Raw genomic sequence first — 21,404 nt, forward strand, 5'->3', positions numbered from 1 at the left:
AATAGAAAGTGTCCACCAATAGGAGCAGAGAATAAAGCCCTTTGCACAATGCCAGGCAACAGGCAATAGATATAAAAAATAGAAAATATCAACCAATCGGAAAAGGAGATAGATATTATTCTCTAGGTTTGTTCGCGTCGCATGCCCCAACATACTCCTTCTTACTCCAATGTGCTCGTATTGGTGCGCTCCTCGAATTGGACCAAATCTTTTGCTACTATTGATGGATATTTTCCATTCCTAAAGGTATCATTTCATGTGCAGCATACTGTCGCAGCAGTTTGTTGCTATTGGTGAAGTTCAATTGAACGAACAGCAAAGGCAGCAAAGCAAAAGAACGCACAACTAGTTGATTCTAAGGGCTATTCTACAATAGGTTGCAAAGATCCTCGTTGCTAGTTGATAGTTGCGGATTAACCAATCAGTTGACAAGTTGCTTTGTTCTGATTGATCAATCGGCAATTGTCATCTGGCAACGAGAATATTTGCAACCTATTGTAGAATGGCCCTAATTATTGTTATTCTTATATTAGTTAAATAATGAATTTTAAGAATAAAATAAATTATTGTGATAATATAAAAGCAAAAATCGTAATTTCAACCTCGAAATAATAAGAGAACAAAGAAATATGCTCTAATAAATTTTGATCAAGTGATTGATTTGCTGCTGCAGCATGCTGCGTATGAAAAGGCACCTCTACATATACGGTGTCACAGATTAGGCCAATGAGGAGCAAAAAAGATAAACCTAGGGATTTTTAATCCAAACAGCTCTGCTCCAAATTAGTCGATATCAGCGCCCCACGTGACGATAATTCGAAGCATTTCCAAATCAACGCTATCGGTTCTGACGTCGATAATAATCGATACTGCGCGCTACCGGCAGAGGTCGCTACTGATCCTATTTCTTTCAAGTTTCAAGGTTCGCGTAGAATGACGTATTATCGCGAACCGGCGCGAAAGGACGGAGATTAATTTTAATTGGACTTTGGGCTGTAATACAGACTACAAGATAACGAGTACCTATAGTCTATTAATATGCATTCTCGTCATAATGTGGAATCTGACAAAATAAAGTTGCGAGGAAATTTCGGAAATCAAAATCAAAAACCATTTTCATATTTCAAGGTATTTTTTTATTTGCAGAAAAAAGTGTCGAATATATACATTGCCCACACAGGTATATATATATATATATATATATATATATATATATATATATATATTTATCATTCTAAATCTTAATAAAGAATGATTTGTAAATTAAATTTATACTTTTTTATATATGGTTATATATCGCTTGAGCAAATGCGTAATTTATTATTCATTATTCTTTTATATCGATCGGATCATCAATCATCTTTGTAATTATCTGCAAATTAAAACAATCAACGAGTACAAAATAAATGTGCGTAAAAAATACAAATTTACAAATCATTTCCGCTTTTTCATTCTCGCGGCTATGCACAATTAAATAGCTGAGAGAAAGAGACAAAACATATATGTCCTAGGCAAATGGTTACTTTGGGCAAATGGAACCTAATCTAATAGGTGCGCAAGGATAGGGCCGTCGTAGACCCTCCCTTGTGTCCCCTTCCGTAGACACCCTTGATGGACGGGGTGGGTGCGGGAAGAAGAAAGGGGAAGGTCGAAAGCACCCCCTTGCACTTCTTCTCACCCGTGTGTGTGGGTGTGTGTAGTCTAATTTGGCAAATAAGACGGCATTTGACTAGTCAAAAGCTTTGCTTAAAGTGACCATATACCTACGCATATATATATATATATATATGTATATAGCAATGAATATATATATATATATATTTGCCCCATATGTTTCGTGATTTTTAAACCTATATATATTATATATTACACTATATTAACATTACCTATATAATCCTATATATATATATAATCAATATCATACTATATTAACATTATTAACTATATATATATATATATATATATATATATATATATATATATGTGTGTGTGTGTGTAATATTTATATTTACGTAGATGTTAATATGCATAAATGATTAATTATGCACAATGATATATGTAAACGATAAAAACATTCAAATCCCGTTACCGAAAAAAATTATGAAGATTACGCATGATAAAAAGAAGTGAATGTACATATATATATATATATGTTTATATATTAATTATTTTTTTGGCGTGAAATGAACGAACACATCTTCGGTTGGTCGTAAAATGAGAGCTGGTCCGTATTCAACCTCCTCTGGCTTTTTTACACTTTTCAATCTCCACTTTCTCAAAATAGCTGTTAATATAGTTTTCTCTTCGAGTAAAGCAAATCTTTGGCCGATACAGTTTCTCGGTCCAGCGCTAAACGGAACATAGGCATATGGATTTCTATTATTCGAATTCTCCGGAAGGAAGCGATCCGGATCGAACTTGTTTGGATCTGGCCAAACTTTTGGATTCCTATGCATTAATAAAATATCGATTTCAACTGTAACACCTTTCGGGATCGTAAAATCACCTAAAATAAAACAGATTGTGTGTTTTCAAATTATTTAGTATTTTGCCACATAAAATGTATCGATAAATTTTTTTAATACAAATATGTCCTATGGTCTAAGAAATGGAGTTTGTGAAACCCCAATATGTAAACTTTGTTAAATCTATTTTAGAAAATTTTATATGTAAAATTATCATATTATTTATCATATTATTTTATATGCAAATTTATTATACATAATTCGTGATAAAATTCTATAAGTAATAAAAATATTTAAAGAATTAGACTTTTGTACGTGCAGCATAAAATGATAAATTATAGAATTATTTATCTTGAATTCTGTCGCAAATTAGAGACAGTTTAAAATAGATTTCAAACTATTTATATCTTTCACATTTATTTAGTCTTTAATAAATAAGAAATAATTTTATCAAATTTTATATATCAAATTAATATGTAAATATACAGAATATATAGAATTTACATTTCTTTTATATTAAAATATTAATAAAAATGAAGTTTTATATCATACCTAGATTTACATCTTCCGTTAAATTTCTTAAGACCATAGGTACACTTGGATATAATCTGAGCGTTTCCTTTATGACTCTATCGAGGTATTTTAATTGCGATAGTTCTTTTACACTAGCTGGTGTCTCGGAATCTTTGAAAACTTCTTCGAGTTCTTCATGAACTTTTTCTTGATGCTCGAGATTATTACCCAAGAGAAAAAGCGTCCAAGTTATTGCGACTGCAGTTGTGTCGTGACCCTGTATCATATATCGTTATATTTTTATCCACATTCGCAACGACATTATCATTTATAATTACATTACCAAGTCTGCGATAAGACGGCATTTTGCATTAAATTATCAAGTCTTTTTTTTCTTACCTCGAACATAAATGTATCTACTTGTGCTCTTACTTCATCATCGGTTAATGGAGTGTCAGCTCTCTCATTTTGATCTAGTAACAGATCCAGAAAAGCTTTCCTCTTCCGCTTACCTAACGCAATAAATTTCACAAGAATGTTTTAAAATCTATTTATATAATCCTTTTTTAAAACATATTTATATATTGTATATATAACGATAATTTATAATAATCACACCTATAAATTCATCATCGTCTTCCTTTTCTGAATAGGCGGTATTGTCGTGCGATTGTCGTGCTATCTTTTTTTTATTTATCACCTGAAATATATTATTTATATTTATTGCAAACTTGTTCAATTTATTTAAATTAAAAAACATGAATAATTAATTTAGTTAAATGCTGCCGATATATCTTAATATGTATATTTGTATATCATTATCATTAGCGTTTGTTTTGATGCGTACTTCTCTCGTGAACTTATGCAACCTATTAACCCCTGAATTATATTCCTTTGCTGAAGGAACTAAATTATATATCCAATCTTGCCAAAGCCACGGTTGAAACACTCGTTCGCGTATTAATATAGAATTCCTAAAAACACAATTAAAATATTAAACCAATATAACAATATTATATTTACGCTGTTATATCAATTAATTAATCACGCAAAATTTGCTGTTAATTCTTTAAAAAATTGTAATAAATTTAATGATGTTACTAACTATTTTATTAATAAAATATGCAATTCATGATTCTTCGTACCTATGTATTGTTGAGGTAAAATTGGTTTCAACTTCTTGAGCATGTACATCCACACCCATTGCTGTTTCTGTAAAATAATAACTTGCGAGTATAGTAGTACTTTTTCCTTAAAGTATATATGCTACGTTATAAATTTCAGAAAAAAATAAAATCAATATAACTATATAATAACTCACGTAAATAATATAGAGTCGAATAGTTAATTTTATTATACACAGAAATTAATATACCAAAATCAAAAAATTTTACTCATATTTAAATATGTATAAGTGTTTTTTATAAACTCCTTATATTTATTAATTATAAATAAAATGTGATATTTAATATAAGATTCGATTTTAAACGCGTCCGTTTACAATATCGATCATTAAGCTTATCAAAATTATATCGGCATTGTAATCTGTAATCGTATATATTCAAGAAAAAAAAGAATTTTGCTGTTGCAGCAAAATCTCATTATTATCATTATGTATTTAATAAACTTCACTTTGTAAAAACAAACGATACACATTCGATAGTAATCATCATTATTCGATTTTACAAGTATAAAACATTTTCTCGACAAAATAGAAATATCTCGAGTGCCGATTAAATTTAATTATGAAAGTTTTTTAAATGTTGAAGCAAAATAATTTATTTTTTTAAAAAATCATTTGTACTGTCGATTACTTTGAGAAAGAAATACATGATATATAAATAATATAAATAAATTCAATTTATTATTAACGAATGAGTTTATCGGTTTAGCAAAATTTAAATTTAATATTCTTGACAGTTTTTCTATTATTCATATATCATAATTAAAAAAAAATACTAAACATAAAATATAGATATATATTTGTGTCAACGATATCTTTTTGTATCCAAAAAAATATATTATAAATAATAGTATGAAATATATATATATTTTTTTTTATTTATTACCGCATATAATGTCGAGAGCAACATTGTTAGCGAACGGAAAAATATTGATAGCATTCCCTGGATTTTTTGCTATTTCCTTTTCGAGACATTTTGTTAAAATCTCTGCTTTTTCGGACATAACCACAGCAAATTGATCTAATATACTAAAATGGAACGTGGGCCCGATGAGTTTTCTGTCATGGAACCATTGTTTTCCTAAAATACATTATTTATATATGTTAAAAAATAAGAGAGATATTAAGATTATAAATGCATATATAGATATAGTAACAAATTGCTATATATAATATATACATACATAGTATATCTCGTTTTCTTATAACATTTTATTTGTTTTTTGTCACTGAATATTTAAGGCACTTTCCGCAGCGAGAAATGACTAATCGAATCGATCATCATTTCTCGCTGGATTTAATTTACATGAATATGATATCATCATACCATAACAAATACTTGTTACGTAAATTTTTGTCATATCATGAATTTAATAACGCAATGTTGAGTTGCGTAAAATCAGTTATGTAAGTAATTGCGCGGAAGATGTTTTTTTTTTGTGCAGACACGAAAATGGAATTATAAAAGTATATCTTTTTCTTGTGCAAAGGTATAAATGTATAAAAAATTACGTATTTGTATTAGTATAAAACACTTTACTCTTACGTTTTTTCGTAGTTTTCAAAATACTTTCGTGAATAATCATACAAAACGCATATATTATTTGATATAAATTAATATATAATTACAATTTATTACTTTTTATATTTAATAAGATAAGAAAAAGATACGTAAAATAATTTATTCTTGTATGTTTACCTGTAGAAGTAAGAAGTCCTTTGCCTAACCAAGAATGCATCAAATTATAGACTTCTGATTTTTCAATATTTACGGTACTGGGAAAAATAATCTGTAAAAATGAATTTAAAAAGATTGTATAAACGTGTATATAATAATAATTTATCATATTTGTTATATAAAATTTTTAATTTTTTTGAAAACAGCTTTGTTTGCAAAAATTGTGTTTTATACATATTTTAAACTTTTTTAATATATCGCATTACGTTGTCTCTATAATCATAATATAGGTATACACAAAACATTTTATACATATAATTATTTTTAAGATAAAATTATTAATTGACTAAATTGCTAAATTGCGGAAATTAACGTAAAAGTAAAGTTTGATGTAAATTATTTCGTTGAAAAAGCAGAATAGTTTTCCTATGCTAATAAAATATAATTAGAAATATATAGTCGCTTAAAATTAAGAATATCATTATTGGTTTTTTATTACACGATTTATGTCGTTCCTTATCTCATATTCTATTTACTTGACTTTAAAAAGATTATTTGTTTTATAAGTATATACATATATAGATTAAAAATAATTTTGCAAACTAGACCGATAATTTTTATAGCAAAGTACTCCGCAAATTTCTTATGGAAATAAATGATTCTCAGTTCTAAATGCAAGGGTGAAATGATGGGAAATAATATAATTATAGTAATTAAAAAATTTTAATAAAAATAAATATTAATAGTCATAATAATCAAGAGAAACTTCTAGAAGTATGCAACGCAAACTTCGCATTCAAGTTGCTGGAGGCATTCCTGACACATAAATGCACAGACACATACACATGCAATCACGCATTTCATTTACAACGCTTTAACTCGAAAGTGATTCATTATTTCGAGTTGCGTCCTTGAGAACATTTTGTCAGTAGGTCATGAACAACAACATAAAAAAAGGAATGCTTGATTCAAGTATATTTTTATTTTTGAACGCTATTTGATTGATTTAAGCATAGAATGCTCTTTATAATCACAAATTTTCATTTGCCTTAATAATAAATAAGTTTGTGTGAAGTATATTTTATCCTTAAGATATATTCTTGTTTTAAAAATCGCATATGGTAAAAACAAACTTAGTCACATTTGAACTAAGAATTATTATATATACTTGAAAGTACCGCTTATATCCGATGCTCACTTGTCCTTGCAATATTTATAAGTAAATTTCAGCTGCAACCAAGAATATTTTGCACTTTGTTTTAAGGATAAATTATCCTTTATCCAAAATTATTTATATTTGGCACTATTATAAAGATAAAATATACTTGAATCAAGCCATATATTTGCATTCTTTCAAGGATACTGTTTTTTCTGTGAACATAAGTACTTCAATTTCAAATAAATCGACAATAAGAGCTTTTTTTATAAGAAATTTGCGGGGTCCTTTACATAGATTATATAAATAAAGCAGAAAGAAAGGCTTGTTTGGATAAATATTAATTTTCATTGCTGAAAATAATTTTGCGAAAATCTTGACACGTACATAAACACAACATGACACACGCACACACAATTAAATTATTGTGTAAAAATAATAAATTAATTTGTATTATTTTTTATTTATTCTGCAATCATCAAAGCAAATAAATGGCAAAAGGTATTTATTAGACTTTTAATTAACGTAAAGGACTATGCCAGTTTTATAAGAAAAAATTGCGTCTCTGGCGAACAATGAGACGTGGCTAGAATTGTACACTAAAAAAATGACTAAATTAATACATATTTATTTTAATATTGCTAAATGAATCATTTATATGAAACAAATAAATATTTATTTGATTTGAAAAGGTTTTTCTTATATCAAATAAATGTTGTTCATATCAAATAAATATTATTATAGTTTCAAATAAATTATTTATTTGACAGTAGTGAAATAAATACTTATTTGAATTAAATAAAATTTAGCATATAAAAAGGCCAACTAATCGAGCATTATTAGATGATATAAACTAAGTATTTATTCTATATAAGATAATAAAGTACAAACGTTTCGACCGCGTATATATATATATGTGTATAACCGATACTTTTATATATTAACACGATTCTTTCTATTTTATCTTACCTCTAAAAATTCAGGTTTATGAAGACTAACAAACGGTTTTGTACCTATCCAAAATATATAGATTCCTTTTTGAAAACGTAACATTCGTTCAGTCAACCATTTTATAATTTCTGGAAATGAGATATTTAATATTTACTTATTATTATACTATTTTTTTTAAGTATATAGACGAATATTATACACACAAAATAAAAGCACAATAGTAATATTTTTAAAGTTTTTTACCATAATCCGTTAACCTTAGTAGTTCAAATACCACGCCAAAGGGAAATCCACCGCATTGAGGAATATTTTTGAATTTTTGTCGAAAAATATGGTGATGATACAATATCGATAAAATTGCCGAAATGATTAAAACAACGAAGACGACATATAGTAAAGAGCTTAAATCCATTCTTGCATCCTGTAAACATGTTTGAGTTATCAAATAAATAATGCATAAATTTTGCTATAGATATATATACAATACTTGTTAAAGTAGAATTACATTAGAATCTTACATACACAGGCAACACATATTGACAAAATTTTATTACATAATGTACAGGTTATATGTTATATAATTAGCTCATTGATAAGATTAACCAATATTAAAATAGAATTACGTTAGAATCTTACATACACAGGCAACACATTGACAAAATTTTATTACATAATTTTTCGCGCTTGGGCTCTATTGGCCGATTTAAAAATTCATGTATTATTATTATTTAATAATATTGAGAGCCGACATATATTTCTTATATATAATTATCTCACTGATAAGATTAACCAATATAATATTTATTACTTTATATCAATAATAATATAAGAAATTAGTATTCATATAAATATACATATCAAAGTCAAATGTAAAATCAGTGTATATGAAAATATTTTGTCGACGAAATATTTCTCGATTATTTCTCGATGATCGTTTAGAGTTTTAGAAACACGTGAAATCTGTGCTCATTATATAATCAAAGATTCACGAAAATTATAAAAAATTAAAAATCTTTTATAGTACATTTCTTAGCTATATTTTATTGACATCTTTAAAAAGATTTATTGTTTATAAAATGGGTGATATTCTCCTTTTAATAAAAATTTGAAGATACGATGAGTATTTATAAAATTTTGAACTGATATAATTAATCTTTGATCAAATATTTATACAACGATATAAGCGCTTTATTGCATCGTCATTTTCATCGTCGCTGTTTAATTGCAATAATCGAGTATCGGAGAATTATGAATTTAAAATATACACAGTTAATTATCTGCTTACGAAAAATTACCATAATTTTATACAATATAATGCAGTTTAAAAAATCGATATTTAGTAAAGAAACACTGCTTTTATCATAAAAAAATATTAGCTCATACTTTGTTAATTTCTGTATTAAATCATAATTATATTAATTTCTTTATTAAATCATAAACCAAGGTTTGAACTACATAATACTGAAAAAAATTTAGTACTTACTGTTTGTTCACGTTGGAATACTTAAAACAATAAAAATATTTGACACTTTTATTCCTGTTTCAGCATTCAAAACAACAAAGATATTTGTTAACACTTATTGCTGTTTTATCACTAATTATAGATCACATATCGTGCGTGATTTATATATTAATTACATCATTAAATACAATAAAATATTCTTGAATATTCAAAAAAATATTCAAAAAAAGAAAATAAATAATTCTTTACTAAAAAAATTTTGTATAAAAGAATTTTTTTAAAAAACACAAATCAATGTAAGAACTCTTATTTTCACTTCTTCTCGATCTAAAACTCAATCACGAAATGATGTATATTTGCGAAAGTCTCTTGCTTTATACTCGAACTTGCAAACATATAAATACTCAAACAACAGAATGAACGTGAATGCTGTATATTATACTTGAGGTCTCCTCGCACGGAAAAGCATCGTGAACAGACTCTTTATAATGAAAAAGAGTAGATAAAAACCAGTTTTACACACAATGTAAGATAATGTAATTTGCCGCGCATGCGTAAGAAATTAAATAGAAACAAAATACGTGTACATATACATACGAGCTCCATCTCTCTCTCTCTTTCTAAAAAAATATAGAAGATATGTATAAATTTATTTTTGTCACGTAATAATATATAATGCATATATACAGGATACAACTTCATGTGCATCCCCTTCATATGTTTTGCTAAATCATGTTCTCTGTTAAACAGGTTACGATAATAGTTTAGAAGTATTAAATCACGTAATTTTTATTAGAAAAACTGAAGTTTTTATTGCGGCACTCAATCTTCAGTAATAAGTAATAATGCAGTGCGTGCGTGATGAATAATATGTATATACATATAATTATATTAAAATAAACACTATATGTAGAAATTTTTTCTAACGAAAATATATTGCACATTGTATACAAGGTGCCCCACCCTTACCGTATCATTCATTTATGGGAGACTCCTAAAGTAATTTTCTTATATCCATACGTAATGCTTGTTCATACTTATTAATTCACTTGAATTACAATAGTGATTTGCATGTTTTTCTTTTATCTATATATCGATGATAAAAATTTTTTCCGCATGCGTATGCGCATTCCGTATGCGTTTTAATCATTTTTAATTATATATAATAATTTTAATTATATATATATATATATATATAATTAAAATGTGATCAAAACGCATATGATTATACGTATTAGGTTATAATTGATATATGTAATATTAATAAGTTTTTAATGTAAGTTTCGACACATCGTGTTTATGTATATTATTAAATAGTAATAATAAATATATTATTAAATTGTAATTAAGTTATTTTAATGAAACTAATACAATTACTATAATATATAAATATTTTTTACGGAATTATGTAATTAGAAAGAAAATAAATAAAGTATATAGTAAATAATAATATGATTAATAAAGTAGTAAATATTTATAAATATATTATATATTTATGTATTAATTAATATTTATATATTAATGTAAAACAAAATATATATTTTTATAACAATAATATTTTGTAAATATTGTGCTATTCTTTCATGTATTATTCAAAAACACAATCAATATATTCAAGTTTTTTTTTAGCTAATTTTTGTTAGAGTATTATCATTAGAATGTGTCTGGTAGTAAAATTAAAATAAGCGGAAATTTAAAACAGAAACCTGATTCTCCAGAATCAAATCCATGTTCGATTATACGAGATGTGAGTTGTAATCGCTGGCATATAAATGCTCTAGTTGTATTTTTCCTACATTGAATATTACATTTCTGGTAGATATAGTCGCATATGCTGCACATATACAAAAGCTATTTTGTGTATGCATCTCTCGCCCACACATAATACAATAATTAAATTGCGCAGCATGAATAGCAGATTTGCGTACTAGTCGATAATTATTATTTGTATTGTAATTTTCCAGTAAGCAAAAAATCATTGCTACAACGTTATTATTGCTGTCAAGTGTGTAGTTTTTAACATTGTATGCAACATCATTATGAACAAACTTTGACATTGATTTAGAGATTTCAGTAATGTTGAAATTAACGTTTTTAAAATATTTTATTAATATTTTAAGAGCATTATGTTATTGAATAATATTTTTAAAACATTTATAAAACATCAATTAAAATATTTTTTAGAATATTTATTAATAATATTTTAAACATATTTATACAACATTATATCATAACGTTTGGAAAATTTATATAAAATCAACATTATAAAATGTTGATTAAATATTTCTTGCTTACTGGGTTATTAGCAGAGGTAATTACCTCTAGTAGAAATTTTGATTGAGCGCTTGCATGGCAATGGCAAGCGTGCCATACTGCCATTTCAGGAGCTGGCATGGCACGCTGGTAAGCGCCATGCCTCGAATCGTCACGTTTTGCCCGCTAGTGCCACAACTTTGGAAAGATTTGGTATGGTCCTGGCATGGCACTAACATGGTGCCAGTAAGGTACTACATAGTACAGACATGGAACTAACGAGTTATTGATGTGGCATATGCATGAAAAATATATGATGAATTAAATAAATTTAGTTTCAGGATTTTAAGCTGTCACCCTTTCGAAAAAATACTATTGAACTATATTCAATTTTTGAAGAAAAAGTTATTGATTTTCAATAATATGTAATAGATTTTTTGTCAATAATCGAAATGTTTAACAGTATTTTTTTGAAAGGATAACAGCATAAAATCCTGAAACTAAATTTATTTAATACATCATATATATTTTTCATTAATCATTATTATCTTATCTACATATCTAATATTAATTATAAAAGGTATAATAAAATAAAGTATAAATAATATTTTTTTATAATTTTAAAATTTATATTGCAGAAAATAAAAATATTATAGAACTTATCTTATTAATTTTACATGTTGAACTTTAACTAAACTATAATTGTACAGTAAAATGACTCGTAGTTCGTGAGCTTTAGGCCATGTTTTTTAATTCATCGATGGATCAAGCGCATTATGTGCAAATCTGCACGTGTAGCATTTGCGCATCATGCGCTTAATCCATCGATGAAATAAAAAAAATATGGCCTTACTTAACTCGCTTACAATAGTATTACTACGAAAATATTTGTACTTCATCTTTGGTATTAGTACATGTGTCGTAAAACTCTTTTTTGTTAAATTTTCCTTCACCGATGACTTGGATGACTTGACAGGTTTACGTTAGTCTATAACATAATATAATATTAAAGCCTAAACTTTTCAACAATTTTATTTTTTTTAATGAAAAAAATTTTATAAAGTCCACATTGATTAGATGCTCACAGACTAGCTTGATCCAACAGAATCTACATCTATCTGTTGGATTGTATCTAATCTGAAAGCACCTTAATGCAGTTAAAAATTTAATTAAAATAAATATTAATATTGTACATTTTAAAATATAATCATACCTGACTGATTACAAGATTTTTTTGTAAACATAGGAGTTCTACTAAAAATTTCTTTAATTTCTTCCGCACTTTTTTAAAATCTTTTTTGTTGATAAATTGCTTGTGCTTTCTTAATTTTTAGTTCGTCATCTTCCGAATCCTGTGAAAAAGCAGTCTCCTTTTGACCAAGAAGCATTAAGCGATCAACAGCTTCTGAATATGTTTCTGAAATAAGATTATTGTTTTATTAAATTTATTATAATTAATTTCGAATAAATAAGCTTACATTGTTTAATCAATCCGTAAGAAAAATTTATTTAACTGCATCAAAGTGCTTCCAGATCAGATACAATCCAACAGATTGATGAACATTCTGTTGGATGAAGCTAGTATGTGAGCATCTAATCAATTTGGACTTTATTAAATTTCTTTTATTTAAAAAAAATAAAATTGTATATAATACATACTTGCTTGACCAACAATGTCAACACTGAACAGTGGCCATGACTCTGGTGCTTCCATTTCGTTTTTAACCAAATCATGGAGATTATTTATCCCTTCTTTTGTATATAAAGGTGGAAGAAATGGAACTTTCAATCGTTTAGTGTTTTTATCCCAATTAATGCTGAAATTTTGAGAGCCATATATTTATAATTTGTAGCAAACATACTTATATATTATATTATATACTTAGAACTATTATTGTGTTCAATTTTAAGGTTAAATAAATAATGATAATTCTTTATATGTAAAGAACATAATTATGCATATAATTATATATATATATATATATATTGTGTGTTGTGTGTGGGGAGGGAAGGTGTAAATGCGTTAATTCATATAATTAATATAATATATACTTACCGTGCAATTTTACCCCGAATGAGCTAATGATGCATGCAAAAAATCTAGGCAAAGGAAAGGATCCAAAAAACAAGAGATATATGTATGACAAAAGATATACATTAAATGTGAAAATAAATAAAAATCTCTTCAGCATTTGACGTGGAGCAAATATGGGCCGCATTAGAAGTCTGGTCAAATCCAGACTTGCGCCCGTTTAACTTTATAATGAATGCCACGCCATTTATATATCAGGCGCAAGGATGGCCCTGATATGTATCTTTCCAATTCTTTTGGATAAGGCTGTAGTGTGGCAAACTTGCATGGTGCTAACAAATGTCGTGACACCGGCAAGGCAATTTCTACCAGGAAAGAGAAAAAATAAAATAAGTATATAAAAATAAAAACACTGAAACAATCAATATAGTAATAAAAACACTAAAGTTATTACATTGAAACAGGAACTTTTTTTGTATCATCGATCACTAACACACTTTGATAAAATAAAAAATAGATATATATGTTAAAATTATTCTTTTTTTTATTTATTTTTTAATCCAAACGTTCCGCAATATGATTTTTCAATAATAAAAATTAATTGTCAAAAAATTTGCTCAAAAAAAAGACCTTAATTCTTTCAATTATTTCGATTAAATTATTATTATTATTTGAGCCGATTTTTTTTGTATTATATATAATTGTCATTTTATTTTTTAATCCAAATCTTACGGCCTTGAATGGCTTTCAGTTTCTACAGTTGCTCTTTTTGTATACATATATAAGTATTTTAAATTGGAGTTATAATATACAGCACATCTAATAAATAAATAATAATAATTATTAGATTTCAGATTATAAGGAATGGGGGCTGCCGGCAATAGGAATAAGAAATAGAAAATTTAACCAATCGGAAAAGGAGATTGATATTATTCTCTGCTACTATATACTGATGAATATTTTCTATTCCTGATAATCAGTGTAAACTAGGCCAATGTGATGTAAAAAAGATAAACTTTTAGGGATTTTTACTCCAAACACTTGACGATAATTCGAAGCTCTTCCAAAGCAACGCTTCGATTCTGACGTATCGACACAGGTATCGATAATAATCTATACTGCGCGGTACCGGCAGAGGTCGCTACTGATCCTATTTCTTTCAAGAGTCGCGAGTCGCGTAAACTGACGTATTATCGCGACAAGTGAACTGATAACAAGTGAACTGGCGCGGAAGGACGAAGATTAATTTTAATTGGACTTTGGGCTGTAAAACAGGCTACAATCAAGATAACGAGTATATATACTAGAGACTATTAATATGCATTCTCGTCGCAATGTGGGATCTGATAAAATGAAGTTGCGAGAAAATTTCAGAAATTGAAATCAAAAACCATCTTCATATTTCAAGGTATTTTTTCATTGAAATATAGAAAAAAGTGTCGAATATACATTGCCAGGTATATATGTATATATATATATATATATTTATCATTCTAAACCTTAATAAAGAATGATTTGTAAATTAAATTTATATTTTTTTATATATAGTTATATCGCTTGAGCAATTAATGCGTAATTTATTATTCATTATTGTTCTTTTATATCGATCAGATCATCAATCATCTTATTTGTAATTATCTACAAATTAAAACAATCAACGAGTACAAAATAAATGTGCGTGAAAAATACAAATTTATAAATCATTTCCGCTTTTCCATTCTCGCGGGTATGCACGCAATTAAATAGCTGAGAAAAAGAGAAATATATATATATATATTTAGCAATAAATATATTTGCCCCATATGTTTCATGATTTGTAAACACATCAATATCACACTATTAATTATATATATATAATAATTGTGTAATATCAAATACTTGATACGTAAGTTTTTCTCATATCATGATATTAATAATATAATGTTGAGTTGCATAAAATCAGTTATGTAAGTAATTGCGCGAAGATGTTTTTTTTTTTTTGTGCAGACACGAAGATGGTAATATAAAAGATACTTAATATGTGTATAATATTTATGTTTATGTGGAAGTTAATAATATGTACAATAATATATGTAAACGATGAAAACATTCGAATTCCATAATCGAAAAAAATTATGAAGATTACTCATGATAAAAAGAAATGAATGTATATATATATATATATATGTTTATAAATTAATTATTTTTTTGGCGTGAAATGAACGAACACATCTTCGGTTGGTCGTAAAATGAGAGCTGGTCCGTATTCAACCTCCTCTGGCTTTTTTACACTTTTCAATCTCCACTTTCTCAAAATAGCTGAATATAGTTTTCTCTTCGAGTAAAGCAAATCTTTGGCCGATACAGTTTCTCGGTCCAGCGCTAAACGGAACATAGGCATATGGATTTCTATTATTCGAATTCTCCGGAAGGAAGCGATCCGGATCGAACTTGTTTGGATCTGGCCAAACTTTTGGATTCCTATGCATTAATAAAATATCGATTTCAACTGTAACACCTTTCGGGATCGTAAAATCACCTAAAATAAAACAGATTGTGTGTTTTCAAATTATTTAGTATTTTGCCACATAAAATGTATCGATAAATTTTTTTAATACAAATATGTCCTATGGTCTAAGAAATGGAGTTTGTGAAACCCCAATATGTAAACTTTGTTAAATCTATTTTAGAAAATTTTATATATAAAATTATATATATATATCATATTATTTATCATATTATTTTATACGCAAAATTATCATACATAATTCGTGATAAAATTCTATAAGTAATAAAAATATTTAAAGAATTAGACTTTTGAACGTGCAGCATAAAATGATAAATTATAGAATTATTTATCTTGAATTCTGTCGCAAATTAGAGACAGTTTAAAATAGATTTCAAACTATTTATCTTTCGCATTTATTTAGTCTTTAATAAATAAGAAATAATTTTATCAAATTTTATATATCAAATTAATACGTGAATATACATGCAGAATATATAGAATTTACATTTCTTTTATATTAAAATATTAATAAAAATGAAGTTTTATATCATACCTAGATTTACATCTTCCGTTAAATCTCTTAAGACCATAGGTACACTTGGATATAATCTGAGCGTTTCCTTTATGACTCTATCGAGGTATTTTAATTGCGATAGTTCTTTTACACTAGCTGGTGTCTCGGAATCTTTGAAAACTTCTTCGAGTTCTTCATGAACTTTTTCTTGATGCTCGAGATTATTACCCAAGAGAAAAAGCGTCCAAGTTATTGCGACTGCAGTTGTGTCGTGACCCTGTATCATATATCGTTATATTTTTATCCACATTCGCAACGACATTATCATTTATAATTACATTACCAAGTCTGCGATAAGACGGCATTTTGCATTAAATTATCAAGTCTTTTTTTTCTTACCTCGAACATAAATGTATCTACTTGTGCTCTTACTTCATCATCGGTTAATGGAGTGTCAGCTCTCTCATTTTGATCTAGTAACAGATCCAGAAAAGCTTTCCTCTTCCGCTTACCTAACGCAATAAATTTCACAAGAATGTTTTAAAATCTATTTATATAATCCTTTTTTAAAACATATTTATATATTGTATATATAACGATATTTTATAATAATCACACCTATAAATTCATCATCGTCTTCCTTTTCTGAATAGGCGGTATTGTCGTGCGATTGTCGTGCTATCTTTTTTTTATTTATCACCTGAAATATATTATTTATATTTATTGCAAACTTGTTCAATTTATTTAAATTAAAAAACATGAATAATTAATTTAGTTAAATGCTGCCGATATATCTTAATATGTATATTTGTATATCATTATCATTAGCGTTTGTTTTGATGCGTACTTCTCTCGTGAACTTATGCAACCTATTAACCCCTGAATTATATTCCTTTGCTGAAGGAACTAAATTATATATCCAATCTTGCCAAAGCCACGGTTGAAACATTCGGTCGCGTATTAATATAGAATTCCTAAAAACACAATTAAAATATTAAACCAATATAACAGTATTATATTTACGCTGTTATATCAATTAATTAATCACACAAAATTTGCTGTTAATTCTTTAAAAGATTATAATAAATTTAATGATGTTATTAACTATTTTATTAACAAAATATGCAATTCATGATTCTTCATACCTATGTATTGTTGAGGTAAAATTGGTTTCAACTTCTTGAGCATGTACATCCACACCCATTGCTGTTTCTGTAAAATAATAACTTGCGATTATAGTAGTACTTTTTCGTTAAAGTATGCTACGTTATAAAAATTACAGAAAAAAATAAAATCAATATAACTATATAATAACTCACGTAAATAATATATGGTAGAGTCGAATAGTTAATTTTATTATACACAGAAATTAATATACGGACATCAAAAAATTTTATTCATATTTAAATATGTATGAGTGTTTTTTATGCTCCTTATTTTTATTAATTATAAATAAAATGTGATATTTAATATAAGATTCGGTTTTAAACCTGTCCGTTTACAATATCGATAATTAAGCTTATCAAAATTATATCGGCATTATAATCCGTAATCGTATACACATTCAAGAAAAGAAAGAATTTTACTGTTGCAGCAAAATCTCATTATTATCATTATATATTTAATAAACATATATTTAATAAACATATATTTAATAAACTTCACTTTGTAAAAACAAACGATACACATTCGATAGTAATCATTATTATTCGATATTACAAGTATAAAACTTATTTTCTCGACAAAATAGAAAAATCTCGTGTGCCGATTAAATTTAATTATGAAAGTTTTTTAAATGTTAAAGCAAAATAATTTTTCTTTAAAAAATCATTTGTACTGTCGATTACTTTGAGAAAGAAATACATGATATATAAATAATATAAATAAATTCAATTTATTATTAACGAAAGAGTTTATCGGTTTAGCAAAATTTAAATTTAATATTCTTGACAGTTTTTCTATTATTCATATATCATAATTAAAAAAAAATACTAAACATAAAATATAGATATATATTTGTGTCAACAATATCTTTTTGTATAAATATATATTATAATTAAAAAAAAATATATTATAAATAACAGTATAAAATATATATATATATATAATAATGGCAAAAAGTATTTATTAGACTTTTAATTAACGTAAAGGACTATGCCAGTTTTATAGGAAAAAAATGCGTCTCCGGCGAACAATGAGACGTGGCTAGAATTGTACACTAAAAAAATGACTAAATTAATATATATTTAGTTTAATACTGCTAAATAAATCATTTATTTGAAACAAATAAATATTTATTTGTTTTGAAAAGGTTTTTCTTATATCAAATAAATGTTGTTCACATCAAATAAATATTATTATATAGTTTATTCAAATAAATGATTCATTTGACAGTATTGAAATAAATACTTATTCGAATTAAATAAATTTGTTTTTCAGTGTAGAGCAAATAAAAAAGATTAAAAAGTTCCTTTGTCAAGATAACGAGTCCTCTGAGTGCTAGAGCTAGAGCAAAGTTTACTATTATATATGTATATATGATAATGTGTGCCTGTCTTGTCTAAGGTCTTCTTTGAATTCTCTGCGTTGGATTTTGTACGAAATTTTTATTAGATTTCGTATTTTGTGAGTGTCCCACTATCGATTAATGATACTATAGTAATATCGGGGCTCAAACTGCCGTAGTCCTTTATTTTAATATGAAGTAGCAACAATGGCATTACTGACAACTAACAAAATTCTCTTCCTCCGTGTAATTATTTATATTGAAAAATTTTTTAATAAATAATTATACTTATTTTTAATAATAATATAGTTTTAATAATAAAAGTTTATAAAAGTTTATTTTCTTTTACTATTGCAAGAAATCTCATTTTCTTACAATAATAAATTACTATTTAAACATTTATTATCACAAATATTATATATATATATATATATATATATATATATATATATATGTATAACCGATACTTTTATATATTAACAAGATTCTTTCTATTATCTTACCTCTAAAAATTCAGGTTTATGAAGACTAACAAACGGTTTTGTACCCATCCAATATATATAGATTCCTTTTTGAAAGCGTAACATACGTTCAGTCGACCATTTTACAATTTCTGTAAATGAGATATTTAATATTTACTAATTATTATACTGATTTTTTTTTAAGTATATAGACGAATATTATACACACAAAATAAAAGCACAAAAGTAATATTTTTAAAGTTCTTTACCATAGTCCGTTAGGTTTATTACTTCAAATATCACGCCAAAGGGAAATCCACCGCATTGAGGAATGTTTTTGAATTTTCGTCGAAAAATATAGTGATGATACAATATCGATAAAATTGCCGAAATGATTAAAACAACGAAGATGACATATAGTAAAGAGTTTAAATCCATTCTTGCATCCTGTAAACATGTTTGAGTTATCAAATAAATAATGCATAAATTTTGCTATAGATATATACAATACTTGTTAAAGTAGAATTACATTAGAATCTTACATACACAGGCAATACATTGACAAAATTTTATTACATAATGTACATGTTATATATATGATATAATTATCTCACTAATAAGATTAACCAATATAATATTTACATCAATAATAATATAAAAAATTAGTATTCACGATGCTATTCCGTGCGGGGAGACTTCAATTATAATATACAGCATAAAATTAGTATAAATGTACATATTAAAATCAAAAGTAAAATCAGTGTAAATGAAAATATTTTGTCGACGAAATATTTCTCGATTATTTCTCGATGATCGTTTAGGTTTAGAGTTTTAAAAGCACGTGAAATCTGTGCTCATTATATAATCAAAGATTCACGAAAATTACACAAAATTAAAAATCTTTTATAGTACATTTCTTAGCTATATTTTATTGACATCTTTAAAAAGATTTATTGTTTATAAAATGGGTGATATTCTTCTTTTAATAAAAATTTGAAGATACGATGAGTATTTATAAAATTTTGAACTGATATAATTAATCTTTGATCAAATATTTATACAACGATATAAGCGCTTTATTGCATCGTCATTTTCATCGTCGCTGTTTAATTGCAATAATCGAGTATCGGAGAATTATGAATTTAAAATATATACAGTTAATTATCTGCTTACGAAAAATTACCATAATTTTATACAATATAATGCAGTTTAAAAAATCGATATTTAGTAAAGAAACACTGATTTTATCATAAAATATTAGCTCATACTTTGTTAATTTCTTTTTTCAATCATAATTAACCTTTGTGCGCAAATTGTGTTGAAAAAAGTAAATAACTAAACCAAGGTTTGAACTATTGTACATAATACTGAAAAAATTTACTTACTATTTGTTTACGTCAGTACACTGAAAACAACAAAGATATTTGATACTTTTATTACTGCTTCAACATTAAAACCAACAAAGATATTTGATAACACTTATTGCTGCTTCATTAATAATTATAGATCACATATCGTGCGTGTTTTATATATTAATTATATCAAATAAGAAATATTTTTATCGGCTCTTAGTATTAATAATAATATAAATATGATATTGAAATCGACCAATAGATTTTTCCATATGTAAGTTCGAGATTGATTTATATATGGAATTTATAGTAATCTCAAGCCAAGAGATACAGTTCCGAAAAATTAATTTTTCGCGCTTGGGCTCTATTGATCGATTTAAATGTTATATT

At 26.3% G+C, this 21,404-nt stretch overlaps 3 protein-coding genes across 5 annotated transcripts; all 3 read right to left on the reverse strand.

The window, feature by feature from the left end:
* Nucleotides 1–1,113: 1,113 nt before the first annotated feature.
* On the reverse strand, nt 1,114–9,886 carry LOC114941816 (cytochrome P450 4C1-like). 2 transcript variants are annotated; one of them, XM_085484504.1, is made up of 11 exons: nt 9,817–9,886; nt 8,190–8,367; nt 7,965–8,074; nt 5,861–5,951; nt 5,048–5,242; nt 4,124–4,190; nt 3,826–3,952; nt 3,597–3,678; nt 3,378–3,490; nt 3,018–3,255; nt 1,114–2,506 (listed from the first exon to the last, which is right to left on the reverse strand). In XM_085484504.1, the coding sequence occupies exons 2-11, from the start codon at nt 8,356–8,358 to the stop codon at nt 2,166–2,168; spliced, it is 1,533 nt and encodes a 510-aa protein (XP_085340630.1). In that variant the 5' UTR covers nt 8,359–8,367; nt 9,817–9,886; the 3' UTR covers nt 1,114–2,165. The 2 variants fall into 2 exon arrangements, with proteins under 2 accessions (XP_085340630.1, XP_085340629.1); XM_085484503.1 differs by lacking the exon at nt 9,817–9,886 and adding an exon at nt 9,430–9,809.
* Nucleotides 9,887–12,346: 2,460 nt separating this feature from the next.
* LOC114941818 (uncharacterized) lies at nt 12,347–14,163 on the reverse strand. 2 transcript variants are annotated; one of them, XM_085484506.1, is made up of 4 exons: nt 13,718–14,163; nt 13,321–13,478; nt 12,875–13,078; nt 12,347–12,649 (listed from the first exon to the last, which is right to left on the reverse strand). In XM_085484506.1, the coding sequence occupies exons 2-3, from the start codon at nt 13,373–13,375 to the stop codon at nt 12,948–12,950; spliced, it is 186 nt and encodes a 61-aa protein (XP_085340632.1). In that variant the 5' UTR covers nt 13,376–13,478; nt 13,718–14,163; the 3' UTR covers nt 12,347–12,649; nt 12,875–12,947. The 2 variants fall into 2 exon arrangements, with proteins under 2 accessions (XP_085340632.1, XP_085340633.1); XM_085484507.1 differs by lacking the exon at nt 13,718–14,163 and having other exon boundaries at nt 13,321–13,577.
* A 1,549-nt stretch (nt 14,164–15,712) lies between these two features.
* On the reverse strand, nt 15,713–19,746 carry LOC114941761 (cytochrome P450 4C1-like). The gene is given in 8 exon segments (XM_085484505.1): nt 15,713–15,996; nt 15,998–16,211; nt 16,735–16,972; nt 17,095–17,207; nt 17,314–17,395; nt 17,543–17,669; nt 17,841–17,907; nt 19,705–19,746. Coding segments are annotated over 7 exon segments (957 nt in total). The 5' UTR covers nt 17,900–17,907; nt 19,705–19,746; the 3' UTR covers nt 15,713–15,872.
* Between the last annotated feature and the right edge of the window lie 1,658 nt (nt 19,747–21,404).

The sequence above is a fragment of the Nylanderia fulva genome, unplaced genomic scaffold (assembly GCF_048542155.1).
Source record: "Nylanderia fulva isolate GAGA-0341 unplaced genomic scaffold, ASM4854215v1 Scaffold3, whole genome shotgun sequence".
NCBI lineage: Eukaryota > Metazoa > Arthropoda > Insecta > Hymenoptera > Formicidae > Nylanderia > Nylanderia fulva.

Bases quoted from the DNA above. Each gene is read 5' to 3' on its own strand.
- LOC114941816 (XM_085484504.1), bottom strand. From the start codon at position 8,358: ATGGATTTAAGCTCTTTACTATATGTCGTCTTCGTTGTTTTAATCATT. The intron at 5,243-5,860 runs GTAAACATACAA...AATGTATTTTAG, and splicing joins AGGACTTCTTACTTCTACAG to GAAAACAATGGTTCCATGAC. The intron at 3,679-3,825 runs GTACGCATCAAA...AATATATTTCAG, and splicing joins TGCATAAGTTCACGAGAGAA to GTGATAAATAAAAAAAAGAT.
- LOC114941818 (XM_085484506.1), bottom strand. From the start codon at position 13,375: ATGGAAGCACCAGAGTCATGGCCACTGTTCAGTGTTGACATTGTTGGT. The intron at 13,079-13,320 runs GTATGTATTATA...ATCTTATTTCAG, and splicing joins TGACATTGTTGGTCAAGCAA to AAACATATTCAGAAGCTGTT.